This window comes from Trachypithecus francoisi, unplaced genomic scaffold (assembly GCF_009764315.1).
Source record: "Trachypithecus francoisi isolate TF-2019V2 unplaced genomic scaffold, Tfra_2.0 Lachesis_group16, whole genome shotgun sequence".
NCBI classification, from domain to species: domain Eukaryota; kingdom Metazoa; phylum Chordata; class Mammalia; order Primates; family Cercopithecidae; genus Trachypithecus; species Trachypithecus francoisi.
The window spans coordinates 65,083,673-65,102,780 of record NW_022681461.1 but is presented as its reverse complement, the minus strand read 5'-3'; the positions used below and the strand labels follow the sequence as shown (position 1 = coordinate 65,102,780).

General features: G+C 42.4%; 1 protein-coding gene across 3 annotated transcripts in view; it reads right to left on the bottom strand.

Annotated features, from left to right (window-relative positions):
- The window catches only part of CDK5RAP2 (CDK5 regulatory subunit associated protein 2), a 194,642-nt gene that overhangs the window by 125,794 nt on the left and 49,740 nt on the right, over window positions 1–19,108 (bottom strand). For all 3 annotated transcript variants that reach the window (XM_033237639.1, XM_033237638.1, XM_033237640.1), the window contains exons 8-12: window positions 18,506–18,668; window positions 16,950–17,000; window positions 16,015–16,134; window positions 13,222–13,314; window positions 6,336–6,554 (exon numbers count right to left, since the gene is read on the bottom strand). In XM_033237639.1, coding sequence (XP_033093530.1) covers window positions 6,336–6,554; window positions 13,222–13,314; window positions 16,015–16,134; window positions 16,950–17,000; window positions 18,506–18,668 — 646 coding nt within the window. The remainder of the gene's footprint in view (window positions 1–6,335; window positions 6,555–13,221; window positions 13,315–16,014; window positions 16,135–16,949; window positions 17,001–18,505; window positions 18,669–19,108) is intronic.

Sequence of the window (19,108 nt, the reverse complement as noted above, 5' to 3'; positions counted from 1 at the left end):
AATGAGACTGGCAATAAATGTTGTTGGCATGAGCAAAGGATGGTTTGATCACATCCAAGAATAATGATTGGCTTACCATCAAAATTCAAGGAATGCTACAAAAACCAGGACTGCTTGATCTGGATCCTGTATATAGGCTTTAGGTCAGGGCTCATCTGTAAAACAGAGCTGCAGCATTTCCAATTGATTTTGTAGTTCTTGTCCAGAAAAAGAGAATAATGGGAAACCTACTTACAAGCTTACTTACTTGGATAACATTAATCTGGCCCCATGCAGAATAGCTTTTGTTGAATGGGGTATTGTTGAAAACGCCATAAACTGCTCAAAGTACTCTTTATAATAGCCCACCAGAGGCAATTCTTTCCTTGGGCCTCAGTGCCAGCAAAAGCCGTCCTTTCACTTGACATGTTCCTCTTACAGACACTGGAGACCTTGTAACTGATTTTCTCTTTTTGCTTTCCCTGCCAGGAACTACCAGTTGAATTATAAGTCCCCCTCTTTAGCACTGTGAAGGATATCACAACATGTACTTTTTTTTTTTTTTTTTTCCTGAGACAGAGACTCCCTCTGTCACCCAGGCTGGAGTGCAGTGGCACGATCTTGGCCCACTGAAACCTCTGCCTCCCAGGTTCAAGCAATTCTCCTGCCTCAGCCTCCCAAATAGCTGGGACTACCCAAGTACCTGGGTGCCACCACACCCAGCTAATTTTTGTATTTTTAGTAGAGACGGGGTTTCACCATGTTGCCCAGGCTGGTCTTGAACTCCTCACCTCAGGTGATCCACCCGCCTCAGCCTCCCAAAGTGCTGGGATTACAGGCATGAGCCACCGTGCCCAGCCACAATGTGCATTTTTATATACTCACTCTGGGTCAGGCGCAGTGGCTCACAACTATAATCCTAACACTTTGGGAGGCTGAGGTAGAAGGATTGCCTAAGGCCAGGAATTCAAGACCAGTCTGGGCAACATAGCAAAACCCTTTCTCTACAAAAATTTAACAAATTAGCCAGGTGTGGTAGTGCATGTCTATAGTCCTAGCTCCTCGAGGCTGAGATAGGAGGATTACTTGAGCCTGAAGGTTTAGGCTGCAGTGAGCTAGGATCATGCCACTACACAACAGCCTGAGTGACAGAGTAAGACCCTGTCTCAAATGAATTAATTAAAATACACACTCTGGTTCCATTTTGCCAATCACTCTTATTTTTCCTTGACCCTAAAGCCTTTATTTTTAATTTCATTTAATCTTATGACTTTCTATAAACCTCTGCAAGTATTTTTGAAACATAAAAGGAACAAATTACAATGTTTACAGCTTCAATTAGCCAGAATACTTCAAGTTGGGTGTTCTTGAGAATGTATTATTCTGGTCTGTTGAAAAGCTGAAAATATACCAATCTTCCTTTCTGCCAAAAGCACAGTATTCTCAACATAATTACTGATGGTTTGGCATAGCAACAGTGTACTATCTTAGCAAAGTCCTGAAATTAGATAGAGTCCATAGACCTGAATCCATGTCACATACATATCACCATCTATGTAACGATGACCGAGCAATGTAAATTCTGAGGCACAGATTAATCTGTAAAATGGGAAAAACATTTTCTACGCCCAAACCCAAGGCTGGGAGCATCACGTGGGCACACAGGCAATCTTCATAAACTGTAAAGTACAATCTACACCTGAGGATCATACCTGCTTTATTTCTACCACTCTGAATAGCAACCAAAGAGACAATGAGGGTTGAGCTGAACGTGAATTGAGAACAAGACCTGTGTTTTGGATGTTGTTCTTACCAATGTTTTCTTTATCCTACCTGTGGGATGCAGCAAAGTTTGAGTAAACATGAAAGGGACCCAAAGGTGAACATCCTAGAGTCCTCGTGGATGAAGCATTGAATATGCACCAAGTCAAGCCCTACAAGCCACAGCTGAGCATCCCCATTACAAAGAAACAGGTTCCTCTTCTTTTCCCCCATAACACTGACCTCTCAGAGCCTGACTTGTGTTAAGGAAAAGCCTTTTCTCATCTTGTTTCCTGGCTTTCCCTCAGCAATCCATCCTCTAGACATCCCTCAGACTAGTCTTTCTAAACTGCAAATCTGATGCTGTCAGTCCTCTGACTGGCATACCCAACCCCTACCCCGCCTGGGGCCCCTTGCCTACACCTCAAATCCAGGTGCCCAGACTCTGCATCCAAGGCTCTCCACAAACCAACATCTCTCAGGTTAATCTCCTGACACATCCCTAGAGGAACCACCCTTCACTGCGGCCCCAAACTCTTCTTCCCCAAAATCACCATACCCTCTCCAACCTCTAAACCTTTGCCTTCTATACAAAACCGTCCTCTCCCTTGCCTATCTATTAGCCTCTAGCTCAAACTTCAGAACCAGTTCAAAAGTTACTTTCCCCAGGAGCCTTCCCTGCTCCTGCAAGCCACTTCCTTTCTCTGTGCTCCTGTGGTAGTTTGTTCCTGTCCCTATTATGGTATTTTCTCCTTGTCTAGTAGAGGACTTGCACAAAGTGTTCAACGTTGCTGAATGTATGAATGGATTCCTTTCTTTTGCCAGGACAGAAACATCACAAAAGGTCTAGGTTTTTCTGTTTCAATCCAAAGCCACAGCTGTAGCAGCTGGAGAGTGGGAGGCACTCCAGTTAAATAAGGAGCCTAGTTACCAGAAACAAGCTGGGAAGTTATGCAAGGCTAGTGTGTTATGCTCCACCTGTGCATTTATCCTAGCGCCATAAGGCAAAGGCACCACCCCACCATGTTTCCTCAGGCTCTGAGTAAGCCAGTACTCCCAAGACCTGGTGTAGAACAGTCATGTGAGATGCACACATCAAATTCTTAGACTATAAAAAAGTTAACTAGAGATACAACTGTGATGCAATATCTATACAAAAAGAAGGAAACCATGGCCAAATCATCTTGTTGGAAACATGTATGTAACTTGATGTATAAAGGTAGTCACGATGAGATGCCAGGAAGCCTGAGTCACCGGCATGTTCACCTGAGGAAAGCATTTAGAGTATACAGCTACTTTTGGTCTGCCCAGTGCCCTGAAACAAAATACCACTTTCTCTGGGTACCTGCTCATCCCCTTCCAAACATGTGGTTCTAGGGGAGGTTGCCAATGATGTTATACACACACACACACACATACACACCTTTCTGCCAAGGCACAATGAACATGTGACCCAAATTGGGATTCTCAGTACATCACCCATCTGGCCATCCTGACAAGAAACCAGCCAGGGCAGCAAAGTGTGGGAGTCCTTCTTCTTCTTCTGCAATAAATTGGGAAGATGTGATCCCAACATGGCTGGCAATGAGTCCAACCTCTTGGAACTGGAGTATGGATGCAAAAAAAGAAGCCAGCTCTCAGAGAGTGAGTCTGGTCTTGGCAGTTTTCCAATGCCCCTGTCCTTCCAGCAGTTTAGTTACACAAGGCAATCAAGTTCCCTTTCTGCCAAACTTAGTTCAAGCTAGGTTTCTATCACTCACAAGAAAGTCCTACCCACAGTATACTCACCCCAATCCCTGCCCTATTGCCATCACAGTCCCCTTCCATTCCTTGCCAAATACCTCCATATGAAGACATATACATGTTATGCATTAATACATCTTTTTATCCACAGCAGCCCAAAATTCTTCTAGAAGCACCAGAGTTTACATAAATAAGTAAATTATGAAACCAACAAATAATGTCTAACAACAGAGGTATGCCTAAGGAAATTACAGTATATACGCTTGATGTTATACAGCCATCTCAAATGATTACAAAGACTAAGTTATGATATAAAAAACTACATATTATATATTATCTATGAGAGAGAGAGAGAGAGAGAGAGTGTGTGTGTGTGTGTGTGTGTGTGTGTGTGTGTATCATCCCCTCATCCTCGGCCTTCCAAATTTTACCACACAAACATTATAACAGCAGTAGGGGACGGGGGATAATTGTTTTAAACTAAAAAAATTGTCATCTAATAGTGAAGGATATAAGAATTGATTATGAAACATGCAGCTGTATAAATGGACCCTCTGGCCAGCCTTTTCTTTACCTCATCTACATAAAGTCACACTACTCAAATCTGACCCCTCTCATTCTCAAGTGTCAGCCCCTCCTAGAAGATTTCCTTGACTACCACTTCACACAGGATCTTTTGCACTGAGTACAGGTTATATTAATTAGCTATGGATTTTAAATTGTTTTGCATTTTGTCTTGTATAGCATTTTCACCTCCCTTAGAAAAATAAAACTTTCAGGAGTTACGTATTGTAATTCCATCAGTGTCTAAACCAGATACATTTTGTGTTCAATAACACTGAATAAATATGAGAAACAGGTCTTTTAATAACATGCATTATACTACTGCACTCTAACATTGCTGGTGGCAGCATAAAATGGGCCAGCCTTTTGGACAAACAATTTGGCAACATGATTAACCAACCAATATAAAATATTGGCCGGGTGCAGTGTCTCACACCTGTAATCCCGGCACTTTCAGAGGCCAAGATGCAAAGATCACTGGAGACCAGGAATTTGAGACCAGCCTGGGCAACACAGCCAGACCCTGTCTCCACAAAAAACAAAAATTAAATTAGCTGGGCATGGTGGCATTCACCAGAAGTTCCAGCTACACAGGAGGGTGAGGCAGTAGGATCCCTTGAGCCCAGGAGTTTGAGGCTGCAGTGAGTTATGAGCATGCCATCGCACTTCAGTCTAGGCAAGAGTGTGAAACTCTGTCTCGAAAAATATGTATTTACATATATATACATATAGGCACTATCTGACCCAGTAATCTCACTCCTCAGGATCTATCCTAGGGATTTCAAGAGAAAATACCCTTATGTCAAAAGACGTTCATTGTGGCATTATTTAAATAGCCAAAATGTCCAACAAAGGAGATTATTAAGTAAATCATGTGAAATCTATTCAGTGAAAGAGTATGCATCAGCATTCAACATGATCGTTCTGAAGCCTACACCATGAGATGGTGCCTATGATAGACTAAGTGATCAAAGACAGAATGGTATTTAGAATCTGATTAGACCAGGAGCCCAGGTGCACCAGGACTGAACGGCAGTACAGAAAATCAGAGTTACTTTGCTAGGGTAGTGGAATTATAGCTACCATTTTCTAATTTTTCTAGATTTCCTTTATGGATCCATTAATGTTTGTTAAAATTTTATTAAAATATACAAACATCTGCATTTCAATTCTTTCTTCAGTGTTAACATTGGGATTTCAACCTTTGGATCCTGGTGTCCCCATCAGCAGCAGGCACCATAGAGCTAACCACTGGTATTCTTTTGAGTCCTCTACTCTAATGACTGCCTGGCCCAGGATCTCAGGCAGATAATTCAATTAACTTGCATGGCAATGATCACTCAGACCCAGACCCCAATCTTACCTGATTGCACCAAGGCTATGTTCTCAGGAGGGATTAAATTAAAAGACACAGAATATTTAAGTTTAAGCATAATTGAAATTTAATAAGCTTACCAAATTCAGAGAGGATTTTTAAATGCTAATACCCAATGCTAAATAGAGTACAGTCATAAAAAAGATCACCCAGAGAAACCTGGTATAATCTTTCTGTAGAACAATTTGAATTTATCTATACAACAGTCCTTAAAAAATTCATACTCTTTGGCCCAGTTATTATACCTCTATCAGGAATAATTGGTGAGGTGGGCATGGTGGCATATGCCTATAATCCCAGCTACTCAGGAAACTGAGGTGGGAGGATCACTTGACCCCAGGAGTTCAGGAACAGCCCAGGAAACAGAGTGAGACCCTATCTCAAAAAAAAAACAACAAAGGAAGAATCAGCAGATAAATATTTATGTACAAGGATGTTTGCGGCAGAAGTCATAAGGCAAAAAAAAAAAAAAAAGTAAAATAATCTAAATGCCGTTCAAAAAGAACTAGTTAAATAAATTGTAATACATCCAAGTGATGAAATATTATGCTGGCACAAAAAAATTGTTTTTGAAGAACATTCATTACATGGCAACAAACCAGACAGAGAACATTAAACTTAAAAAAGCACGACACAAAACTGTATTTTCAACGTGATAACAACTCTCTGTGTGTGTGTGTGTGTGTGTGTGTGTGTGTGTGTGTGTGAGAGAGAGAGAGAGAGAGAGAGAGAGAGAGAATAAAAGGACTGAAATACCAAATAGATCAAATGAAGCTGGTCATTTCTAGGTAGTGAGATAATAAGTGAAGTATTTTCTTTAGTCTTCTGTACTGAACATCACCCCACAAGCAGACACAGCCACACAGCCCCAAAAGCACTGTCCACTGTGTCAGAAGGGCAGGGCAGTACTCACACGGATGGTGCAATCTCCTCTGCTCTTCTCTCGATGGGCTTCCTCCAGGTCCTTCTCCAGTCTCTCCCTCTCCTGCTGCAAGTCACTCAGCTCCTGGGTGATCTTCTTAATGCTTCTACGCAGTCTGTGGTTCTCTGCACTCTTGGTGAGGTTTTGTGAGCGCAGCTCAGTCAAAAGGGCTTCCTTTCCTGATAGAGCAGCTTCACAGTCTTCAGACCCCTAGAAGAGAAGGGAGAGAGGAAAGATGAGCTAATTTTCATACCTCATGAAACAAATCAAGAACCTGGGCTCTTAAGAAAAGAAAAACATTAACATAGACAACACTCAGAAACCAAAGCAACAAGATAATATTCTTATGATGTGGATGTTAAGAAGAAAAGTCTACTGTTGTATGAAAGAAGTATTTTCTTAAAGGACCAGGAAAAAAAGCACAAATTTTCAGCCGGGTGCCATGGTTCACACCTGTAATCCCAGCACTTTGGGAGGCCGGGGCAGGTGGATCATGAGGTAAAGAGTTCAAGACCAGCCTGGCCAACATGGTGAAACCCCGTTTCTACTAAAAACACAAAAATTAGCGGAGCGTGATGGTGGGTGCCTGTAGTCCCAGCTACTTGTGAAGGTTAAGGCAGAGAATTGCATGAACCCGGGAGGTGGAAGTTGTGGTGAGCTGAGATCATGCCACTGCACTCCAGTCTGGGTGACAGAGCGAGACTCCGTCTCAAAAATGAAAGAAAGAAAGAAAGAAAAGCACAAATTTTCACAGTGACTGTCTTTAGTTGCGTGGGACTATAGTTAATTTTTTTTCTTCACAACTCTGTATTTTCAAATGTTTTAAGGTAAGTGAGCATGTTACTTTAATAATGGTTTAAAAAACAATTTAAGTCATTTTTAAATGGTAGAAAATGAAGGCCTTCATTTGAAAATGTGAAAGTTGTCAGAATCAAAATGGAGTCACTTGTGTTTAAAAAAAATAAAAAATCAAATAAAAATTAAAAAAAAACCTTGACAAATAGATTCGGGTATATGAAAACAGATTACTCAGGCATAAATGCCTCAGAACAAAAACTACCACAAAAGACTCTGTAAAAACCACAACCTTGCACAAGGGCCACTGCAATCCTACACAAAAAAATATTTCATGGCCGGGCGCGGTGGCTCAAGCCTGTAATCCCAGCACTTTGGGAGGCCGAGACGGGTGGATCACGAGGTCAGGAGATCGAGACCATCCTGGCTAACACGGTGAAACCCCGTCTCTACTAAAAAATGCAAAAAAAAACTAGCCGGGCGAGGTGGCGGGCGCCTGTAGTCCCAGCTACTCGGAAGCTGAGGCAGGAGAATGGCATAAACCCGGGAGGCGGAGCTTGCAGTGAGCTGAGAACCGGCCACTGCACTCCAGCCCGGGCGACAGAGCGAGACTCCGTCTCAAAAAAAAAAATTAAAAAAATTAAAAAAATTAAAAAAAATATTTCTGCAAGGACATCTGTCCAGCAACTGCCTATCCAACCTAGGACTGGTGTCATTCTTGTTACTGATCCTTGTAGCTAAGGATAAGTATCTCAATACAATCATGTAATTGTCATTTTTCTTTAAAAATCTTTGTCTTCCTTAACCTCCCTGAACATGCACAAAGCTATGGTACATGTATTCCCACTGCCATGTCCTATTCCTGAATAAGTGTCATTTTCTCTTCGAGAGATTCTCTCTGTTATTTAGGTTGACAAAAAGCAGAGATAAACCTAAGCACTTACAATGTTCATCCACATCAGAATGGCTCAAACCCAGATTCATTTGGAGAAAAAAAAAAAGTGGTCAGCATGCTAGTTCAATGGCCAGCCTGAGAGACTGCAATTTCAGCAAAGTCCATGGTCAAAACAAGTCAAGAATATGTGGTATTTCATTAATACACAGTTAAAGAAAATACATATGATTATCAAACATATGTACATCTGTGAAATGGGAAGTGATGGCCTCTTTTTTTTTTTAATTATTATTTTTTCCTTCTTTTTTTTCTGAAAGCTGGTTTACCAGCATTCCACTAAATATAGCATATATACAGAAAGGTACACAAATCATCCGTGTACAGCTGAACAAATGTTCACAAACTGAATACACTCATATCAAGAAACACATCCTTGGCCAGGCACAGTAGCTCACTGCCTGTAATCCCAACACTTTGGGAGGAATGGTCTCTATTTTCTTCTTGTGAAGATTAAACATGATACACAGTCTGGGTGCTGTGGCTCACGCCTGTAACCCTAGCACTTTGGGAGGCTGAAGCAGGTGGATCACCTGAAGTCAGGAGTTCGAGACCAGGCTGACTAATATGGTGAAACCCCCATCTCTACTAAAAATACAAAAACTGGGGGAGGGGGGAGGGATTGCATTGGGAGTTATACCTGATATAAATGATGAGTTGATGGGTGCTGACGAGTTGATGGGTGCAGCACACCAACATGGCACAAGTATACATATGTAACAAACCTGCACGTTATGCACACATACCCTAGAACTTAAAGTATAATAAAAATAAATTAATTAATTAATTTAAAAAATACAAAAATTATCGAGGCATGGTGGCATGCGCCTGTAGTCCCAGCTACTTGGGAGCCTGAGACAGAAGAATTGCTTGAACCCAGAAGGCAGAGGTTGCAGTAAGCCAAGATTGCACCACTGCACTCCAGTCTGGGTGACACAGCAAGATTCCGTCTGAAAATATATATATATATATAAAATATATATCAGATATATATAATATGAGATCATATATCACATATGAGATATATCACAATACATCTCATTTGAGGTATATCATATGATATGTATCATGTGATATATCTTATATGAGATCTCATGATATATATCTCACATATATATCTCATATATCTCATATAGCATATGATACATAAATTGCCATTTCAGTGGGTACAACATAAATAAATCTAGCTCTACTTTTCCTTTACCTACTCCACTATCTTTCATTCCCAATCAAAAAATAATAGAGCGGTTCCACAAACCAAAAGCTATATATAATAACACTATTAACCAAGAATTTGAAAAACAGACCAAAGTACTCTGTTTTGTCCAAATACCACCTAATTTAAGGGTGAGTTAACAACATTTACTGTGCCCAGGTACACTTTCTTCTTTAAATCTTTAAACCTTGGGTGATATCTAGATTTTACAATGCACAAACAGGCTGGAAGAGCTCAAATGTCTTGCCCAAGGTTAGAGTTAGTGATATGGTTTGGCTGTGTCTCCACCCCAATCTCATCCTGAATTGTAGCTCCCATAATCCCCACGTCATGGGAGGGACCTGGTGGGAGGTAACTGAATCATGGGGGCAGGTTTTTCCCAGGCTGTTCTCATGATAGTGAATAAGTCTCACAAGTTCTGATGGTTTTATAAAGGGCAGTTCCCCTGCACATGCTCTCTTGCCTGTGCCATGTAACATGTGTCTTTGCTCCTCCTTCGCCTTCCGCCATGACTGTGAGGCCTCCTCAGCTATATAGAACTGTGAGTCCATTAAACCTCTTTTTCTTTGTAAATTCCCAGTCTCGGGTATGTCTTTATTAGCAACATGAGAATGTACTAATACAGAGACTGTACTACTACTACTACTTGCTCTCTGCAAGAGCAGAGTCAAGGTTCAAATCCATGTCCCACTCCACATTCTTCCCAGTAAAAATGTTACCTCCATATAATGGACTATACTCAGTTGTTTAAAAAGATTGAGTAGCACAAAGCTAAACATGTACACACCCCCACACATAAACAAATGAATGCATGTCAACTGCTAAAAATCTGAATAAGGTCAAAGGACTGCACTAATGTCAATGTCCTGATATTACATCACAATTATGCAAGATGTTACCTTTGGGAGAACTGGGTGGAGAGTACAAAGAACGTACATGTAAATCTACAATTATCTCAAAATAAAAATTAAAAAAGAAAAGACTTGGTAGGTCTATATAAACTGCCATGGCAAGAATGTTAAATTTTAAAAAATGGTCATGGAACAAAATACATATTATGATCCTATTTAATTTTTTAAAGTGTATATGTATATATGTACAAATATGCATTAGAGTCGAGGCACAGAGTCAAGGCAAGAGGTGAGTTTACTGATGATTTCTATCAACTTCTCACTACTACTTTAAGTATTTTATAAATTTCCTACAATGTGCATTTTTACTTTAATAGCTGGGAGGATACCGTTTCCAATTTGAAAGTTTTTTTTTAAATGAGTGTGGAGGTAGCAGCAGCCAGCCCACACTATTACCTTCACAGTGATACCAGTGACTAGAATTCACACCTCTGTACTTCTGAACTTTGGCAATCACTTCAAGAGTTTAAATATCACCTGCTGTTGCTTCAGTGTCAGGCTTGATGCCAACCCTGTGAACACTAGCTATTTAACTCATGCTGCAGGCCGGGCGCGGTGGCTCAAGCCTGTAATCCCAGCACTTTGGGAGGCCGAGACGGGCGGATCACGAGGTCAGGAGATCGAGACCATCCTGGCGAACACTGTGAAACCCCGTCTCTACTAAAAATACAAAAACTAGCCGGGCGAGGTGGTGGCGCCTGTAGTCCCAGCTACTCGGAGGCTGAGGCAGGAGAATGGCGTAAACCCGGGAGGCGGAGCTTGCAGTGAGCTGAGATCCGGCCACTGCACTCCAGCCTGGGCGACAGAGCGAGACTCCGCCTCAAAAAAAAAAAAAAAACCATGCTGCAATTGGCTCAAATCACATGATATCCCAAAAAGACCCCAATACATGGGGGAAAAAATGCATTTACATGTATCTGTGCACCATTCAAACTATGTATGCCTCACAATGAGATAGCCAACATAGGTGTATTGTGTGCATTTACTCACACACAATCAGAGGAGTGGAAAGAACATAGGCTTTGAAGACAGACTTGAGTTCAAGTCCTGCAAAAACTCGCTGATTTGTAAATCTGCTACCTCCTTGGGCAAAGATTAAATGAGGGTTCTCTGAAGAGCCAACCTGACATGTATAACCTGAGGAGTTACAACAGCTCCCGATCTCTGTGTGCCGCAAGATAAGAAACCCGACCAACACTGTACATTGTAAGACCTCAAAACTCATTCTTAAAGTCTTTTGACTAAGACTGGGGTTATTAAGTTAAATGTATGTAATAAATCTGGGTAACATTTAAATTTATAAGATTCCTTTCTTTCCTTTAAGGCCCGTCATAACCAGTAAAATATCGCAATGTTTATACTGCTCTCTCTGGCTATCAGCAGCCAACAGATCTTTTCCCAAGCAATGGGAAACATAATTTCCCTAAGAATTCAGCTTCTGAAGCTTGTTATTTTCTAGGCAAGGAAAAAGAGAAACAGTCTAAAGTGTAATCTTAGCTCCATTTCATCAACCACTGTCAAAATGGTGAGCGAAGGCAAGTCTGAGATTCCAAAAGCGAAGATTTGTCTATGTTCCTAGCGTACTATGATTTAAGCCAAATTACTTCAATTATTCTTACTGTGAATCAAAGCTCTGCAAAAGATAAGGCATGGGATATGAATTTTGGGAATCAAACAGTCTTAAATCAGATTTAACTTCTAACTTCTACGTTACAACCAAAAGCAACATCAGTGCAAGGGGTGGGAGGAGGAAGCTTTAGGCAGTATGGACTTACTTTGATGATGAAATTTATTGATTTATTAAGTTATTAGTGATAGGTATAAGCTGTGTAGGAAAACTAGAAACATGAGAAGAAACATGTTACAATAATTTAAAACATGAAATTAAAATTAGGAAGAAAGAGGGGCTGACCAGCAGGAGTCCTTGTAGTACAACACTGTGGGGACAGAGGGAGGAGAGAAAAGGCAGGTCAAAAACATCAAGGTCTGAAAAAGAGCAGCTGGGACCAAAGCAGCCAGCCAGGTAAGGGATGACAGTAAAAGCACAGTCTTTGGAGTCAGACGGGCTCTGGAGTCAAATCCTAGCTCTATTACTTACCAGTTTTGGGACCCTGAGCAAGTTACTGGAAACTAACTTGGATTTCCTCAGCAGTTAAAAAAAAAAAAAAAGGATATTAATCGTACTTACTTGATAGAGCTGCTGTGCAAATAACTGAGATAATCTATGGAGCGCACTTAGCAGGCCTTGGCACATAGTATGTGTTCAATAAATGTCTCTTGCTATTATTAGCAATTACTACACTAAAATCTTGGCTCTGCCACTTGCTAACTGTGTGACAGTGAATAAGCTGCACACCCTCCTGAGTCTCAAAACCTCACAAATACGGCTGGGCGCAGTGGTTCACTCCTGTAATTCCAGCACTTTGGAAGGCCAAGGCAGGCGGATCACTTGAGGTTAGGAGTTCGCTACCAGCCTGGCTAACATGGTGAAACCCCGGCTCGAGTAAAAATACAAAAATTAGCCACGCATGGTGGTGGGCTGTAATGCCAGCTACTCAGGATGCTGATGCAGGAAAATTGCCTGAACCCAGGAGGCAGAGATTACGGTGAGCAGAGATTGCGTCACTGCACTCAAGCCTCAGCGACAGAGCAAGACTCCGTTTAAAAAAAAAAAAAGGTACAAACACAAGAGGGATGATGATTACCTTCCCCACAGGGTGGTGAAGATTAAATGAGATAATCCACATATCTTGCATTATTACTTAGCACAGAGCACACTTAGCACTCCTAACTGTAGAGGTATTTATCATTACCATATTGAGGAGGGGGCTGGAAAATCTCCCAAATCTGGTACAGAATTTCCCTTTAATTAGACTGAGCGAATCTAACGACCACCCACAGTTTTCCTTGTTAAAATCATCCAAGTTCTTTCAGCTGCAAAGTCCTCACCTTACCAGGGGTCAGGATCAAAGAGACAGCCACTTAAGCCAAGTGAACACTTACCTGGAATTCCTGGGTCTGTGCTTTCTGCAGGGCCTCTCTGGCTTTAGCAAAGGCAGCACTGAGCTTTTCAATTTCAGAGTTAAGTTCTTCAACCTGGGGAAGTATAACGAATACCAGCCAAGTATCTAACTGGGCTCTCCTCTCTGCACAGCCCACATGCTTTTCCTGCTCAATTGTGTCGTGCTTATAATCAAGGGCTTTGTAATCAGAAAAGATCCGAGTGGGATTTCCAGTTTAGCCGTTTACTAGCTGGATAACTTCAGGCAAGGTACTCAATATCTTTGAGACTCCATTTCCTCAACTGTAAAATGAGGATATCACCACTCACCCAGCTATTGTGTTGTTAGGGTTAAACGAGGTAATGTGCATCGGTGCTAAAATAATGCCTTGGTCATACTGTTACTATTACTACTGTCCGTATAAATGACCTGCCCAACAACCTAGCCTGGGTATTCCCCAAATTCCTCATTCTCCAGTGACTTTCTCCTACACCCCGGAGTTGGCCATGAACCACCATGGCCACACCCTGGACTTTGCCAGCACCTAGAGCAGCTCCGACACCAGTGTCCTGACATACTTGAAGGCTTCTGGTCCCAGTTGGGCCTAGAACTCCCCACAAGTGATACAATGTTGACTACTTTTGTGTGTTTGTTTTTTTGTTGTTGTTTTTTTTTTGAGACAGGGTCTTGCTCTATCACCTAGGCTAGAGTGCAGTGGCCAATCACAGCTCACTGCAGCCTCAACTTCCCGTGCTCAAGCAAGCCTCCCACCTCAGCCTCCCAAGTAGCTGGGACCACAGGTGAACACCACAAAATCCAGCTACTTTTTTGTAGTTTTATTAGAGAGACAGTCTCACCTTATTGCCCAGGCTGGTCTCAAATTCCTGGCCTCAAGCGATCCTCCCACCTCAGCCTCCCAAAGTGTTGGGATAAAAGGCACAAGCCACCATGCCCACCAGGACTACTATTACTAGGAGGCAAATCTCTGCTGCATCTGACACTGGTGATCATTCAAACTCCTTAGCAACACCACCAGTTTCCTGGTCAGTTTCCTACTTCTGCAACCATTCCTTCTGTCTCCTTTGTGCATTCCTCTCCCTATCCCTGAAATTCTGATGTCCTCTGCAGTCCCATCACCAATCTTCTTCTTTCCCATTCTATACCCTCCTTAGATAAGTAGGTCAACTCTCAGAATCTTAACTCACACCTGTACACAAGGGATTCCTAGACTGACCTCTTCAGGATTGAGCACTCTCCAAACTTTAGGCATGCACATTATCTGCCTCCTGGACATCTCATCTGGATGGTGTACGGGCTCCTCAAAGTCAGCACTTTCTAAACAGATTCATCACATCTACCACTGTCCCAGATCTTGCTATCAACCTCCATTATCCACACTTTGAGCTGAGTCAATGGCACCACCATACCTCTAGTCATGCAAGCCAGACACCTGAAGTCATCCTTCACTATGCTTCTCTGAAGTCCTACATCTAATCCTCAAATTTTCCCAACCTTATTTCTAATTACTTCGAATCTTATTTCTTAAATAAGCCCCTCCCCGTCCATTCCTACTTGCTGTGCCCACTGCTCTAATTCAGCCTTTCTTGGCTCTCACCGAAGCTATTGGTCTCCCAGCCTCTATTCTCTCCCTCCTGCAATTCACTCTCCAGATAGAGCCAGAGACCTCTCCAAAATGAAAATGTGCTTAAGAGTTTTCAGTGGCCTTCAGTGCCACTCAAGCAGCTCAATATGATTAGTTTCCCCAACCCCCACTGGTTGGCCACTTGAAAAAGCTTCACCTTCTTCTCTCGCCTCAAAGCTTTAAGTTTTACACTTTGTGCTCTGACAACTCCAAACTGTCTGTGATGCATATGGGGTCTCTCCTAACTAAACGCCTTGAGCAGTGTTCTCCCCCCGTCCGCCTTACTTCCCAACTAACTCCTACTGATACTTTAAGATGCAGCTCAGGCACCTCCTCCTCTAAGCACTGCTCCACACACCCGACATCCACACCTAATCTGGATCAGGCCCCCTTCCTTCTGCCTCCCCAGCTCCCTACACTTCCCTCAATCACAACCCTCATCACTCTTTCTTCCCCAATAGACTTCCAAGCAGAGCTGGGTTTTCTTCTCTGTGTCTGTTCCTTGCATAGTTACTAGGACACAATAGATTGCCATAGTAAGGACAAGAAAACAGCACAGAACCATCAGCTACTACCTTGGATCACAAAGGCAACATTCAGTTAGCTCTTTAACCAACTCACAGTCATGGCCTTGCCTCCCAAAACTCCTTTATCTCACTCTTCTGTTATGCTTCAAAAGATTAGACCTGCATTGTCCAATGCGGCAGTCACTGGCCACATGTGGCTCTTGGCATGTGAAATGTGGTTAGATTGATTTGAGGGTGTGTTGTAAACATATCTGGACTTCAAATAGTTCTGAAAAAAAAGTGTTGACTATCTCATTACTTTTATTGATTACATGTTGAAATGATTATGTTTGGAGGGATAAAGATATATAATTAAAATTAATTTCACTTGTTTCTTTTTACTTCTTTTAATGAGGCCACTATAAAGTTTTAAATCACATATGTAACTCATATTATATTTCTTTTGGACAGCACTGGATTAGATACTCCAAAAGAATTCCCAGTTGACTAGAGGATTATTTCCCCACTTTCTATACTATCTCATCTCTCTTATAAACTTTTTATCTAAAGCTAAAAATTCAGGGCAGGACAGACCAGTCATAGAAGCTAATAAAGAAAAATCTTACTTCAAATGTATCACACATACCTTTTTTTCCTTTGATTTTAATGCCATGGTTAAACCCTGAATGGCTTTATCCCTCTTTAAACTATTTTTCTTCTCTGTAGCAATTTCTCTTTCCTTCTCTCTCAGGTCCTCCTCAAGTGCCTAAATTAGATTAGAAAAAGATTCACTAAGTTGATGTGTTCCAACCAAAATGCACTGTAAATATATCTTTAAGAGCACACTCAAATGCAGTTATTCTATCTTATTCCTGTCAACCTGTGATTAATGTTTCCAAGTAGAGCTGAACATAGTGCCATCAACTCCAAGTTACTGTGTTACCACTCCCGGCAACAGGGCTGGGTGAAGGGAAGGGGATCAAATCAGTTAAGACGATGACAGCTATTCCTATGGGAAGGATTCCAATGCCTTCTGGAATTTGAATACAGTCACTCAGAGTCTTTGAAACCATACCAGGTTATTTGGGGGAAATAACAGATCATTAATTTCATTCCTTTTGATGGAGACTGAACTATACATTTATAGTCTGAGTTCATTTCTAAAGATAATCACCACCGCCTCCCTTCCGGGCTGTTGTGAGGATCAAATGGGATAATGGATGTGAAAGCACTTTCTAAGCTGGCAGGCACTCCACAAATGCCTCCTGCTGTGACAGAGGAACCATGGCACATGGGCAGGTCCAAATCTTCGCTCTACCTCTTCCTAGCTATGTGTTCTTAAGCAAGTGACCTCACCTCTCTGGGCCTCAGGTACCACATCTGTAAAATGGGAATGTCTACTTCACAGAGTTACTGCAAAGATTAAGAAACCCTTTCTAGAGTACCTTATGCTCGACTGTCATACAGTAGCATTCAATGAATGACAGCTATGTGACACAGAATTATCTGTTGCACTCAATAAAACAAGAGGCAAGAATAGACTAAATCTTCAATACATTTTTTAAAACCATATCAACATACCTGGATCCTCTCTTCAAAGCTATTTCTCTCCTGATGCTCCATTTGTGCAGCCTAAAAGACGGCATTAATTGGTGTCAAGAAGGCACGTGCAATCCAACAGCTTATCCAGAACAATTAGAACGAGCACATCCTTGTCGCTTACTCACTTTCCCCCACTACTGTGGAACTCATTAAAACAAGTGTCCCCTCCCTCTCTCCACCCCACCCAAAACCCCACCTGATTTGAATGAAGAAAAATGTGAAGACAACAACCTACCCTGGTTGATCACCAGCCCCACAGAGAGTAAACCACGGTGCTGCTGAACAAGATGAAGGCCTACTAGAGGGCCGTGCCACGGAAGTGGGAAAGAGAGTTAAGAGGAGGGGCAGGAAACAACTGTGGATTACAGACGAAAATGAACTGGCAAGGCTACCGCATTCACTGCTGTGGTAGGAACACAGGCCCTACCTCCATGAAGAAACCAAGACTTTCTGTGAACAACCAGAACATCCCCAATGTGAATATACCACATGCAGCAGCTATTCTTGGTCCAACAAGAATGGAAGGCCTAGACTAAGACCTACCTGCACTTCCCTGGCCTGCCCAACCTCTTCAAAAGAGCTTGCTGGGGAGGCTGCCTAGGGCGGGGGCAGGCGTCCAGGGAGGCTTTGGGGTCAGCTACTAGTAACTCATCTCTTGGAACCTGGAAAAATGTAACAACTCCTCTGAGCCTGTTTCTTTTTTTTTTTTTTTTTTTTTTTGAGACAGAGTCTGGCTCTGTCGCCCAGGCTGGAGTGCAGTGGCCAGATCTCAGCTCACTGCAAGCTCCGCCTCCCGGGTTTACGCCATTCTCCTGCCTCAGCCTCCAGAGTAGCTGGGACTACAGGCGCCCGCCACCTCGCCCGGCTAGTTTTTTGTGTTTTTTAGTAGAGACGGGGTTTCACCATGTTAGCCAGGATGGTCTCGATCTCCTGACCTCATGATCCGCCCGTCTCGGCCTCCCAAAGTGCTGGGATTACAGGCTTGAGCCACCGCGCCCGGTCCTCTAAGCCTGTTTCGAAACTTGACAAGGAGACCATGAGCTCTACCTCGCCAGGTGGCTGGGAGGATTGAACGAGGTGGTATACAGAACCCCTCCCATGCTGCCAAACCCGATACAAGTTAGTCCCCTTCCCACCCTACCTCTCAAGTTGCAGAGACCAAAGTTGGCCTCACACCTACTTCTAACCAAAAAGGCAAGATGGAAAACAACGCACCACAACTGTATCGTAAGAAAACCCAAAGGATGAAAATAAAGTCCCCAGGTAACAACAAATCAACACATGGTAAAACAGAGGCAAGCAGGTAGAGACTGTTTTTTTTTTTTAAGCAACTCTTTATAGGAACAGGAGGCTGAAAAGGAAAAAGAATGTCAGGGCCCTGAACAAGGCAGTTTCTACTCACTCCTCAGCTGACAGGGGTCTCATATTTAGAAGCAGGCTGTGTATGAACCATGAGGCCTGAATGCGCATTCCATCTCCCACAGAGGAGTCTGGTTGGCTAATTAAAGTCCCCTCTTCATGTCCCGTCGCCTCACCTCGGTTTCTCTCTCCTTTTCTTCCCTTGGAGCAGCACAAAGTCCTCGGAGCTCTCCAGATGACACATTCTCATCAGGAGATGCCATCTGAGATTTCTCCTCTTTAAGGCACTGAATTAAAGCTTCTTTGCTCTTCAAAGACAGCTTCAACTCCTCAATCAGTCTAAAAGAGAACAAAATTTAAATATTAATTCTAAGCTGTTCTCTTAGCTCAGTGGAGCAGGAGGAGGAAGGAAATGGGGCCAGATATCTTCAAAGTAGACATATACAGTGGCTGAACATAAACAGAATCACATTTTGCAGGTAGGAGATGAAGCACCAGAATTCACGTGACATTAACTGGTCCCCTGCCTGCCTCCAGTCAATTCAACTCTGAGCTTCTAGACTCTAGCCAAGGTGTGCTCCTATTCAAATACCTTCAACGGCCCCCACCAACAGCAGTGGACTACTAATTTTTTTGGCCAAGAAATCCTCTCTCCAAAAGAAATGTCACTGAAACCTAAGCAAACAAAACCAATGAAGCAGAGTTGTCCAGGTGAGTGTGGAAAAAACGGCATGTCTTGTCAAGGCTTCTCAGGGCAAAGTTTAAAAACACTGACTTTC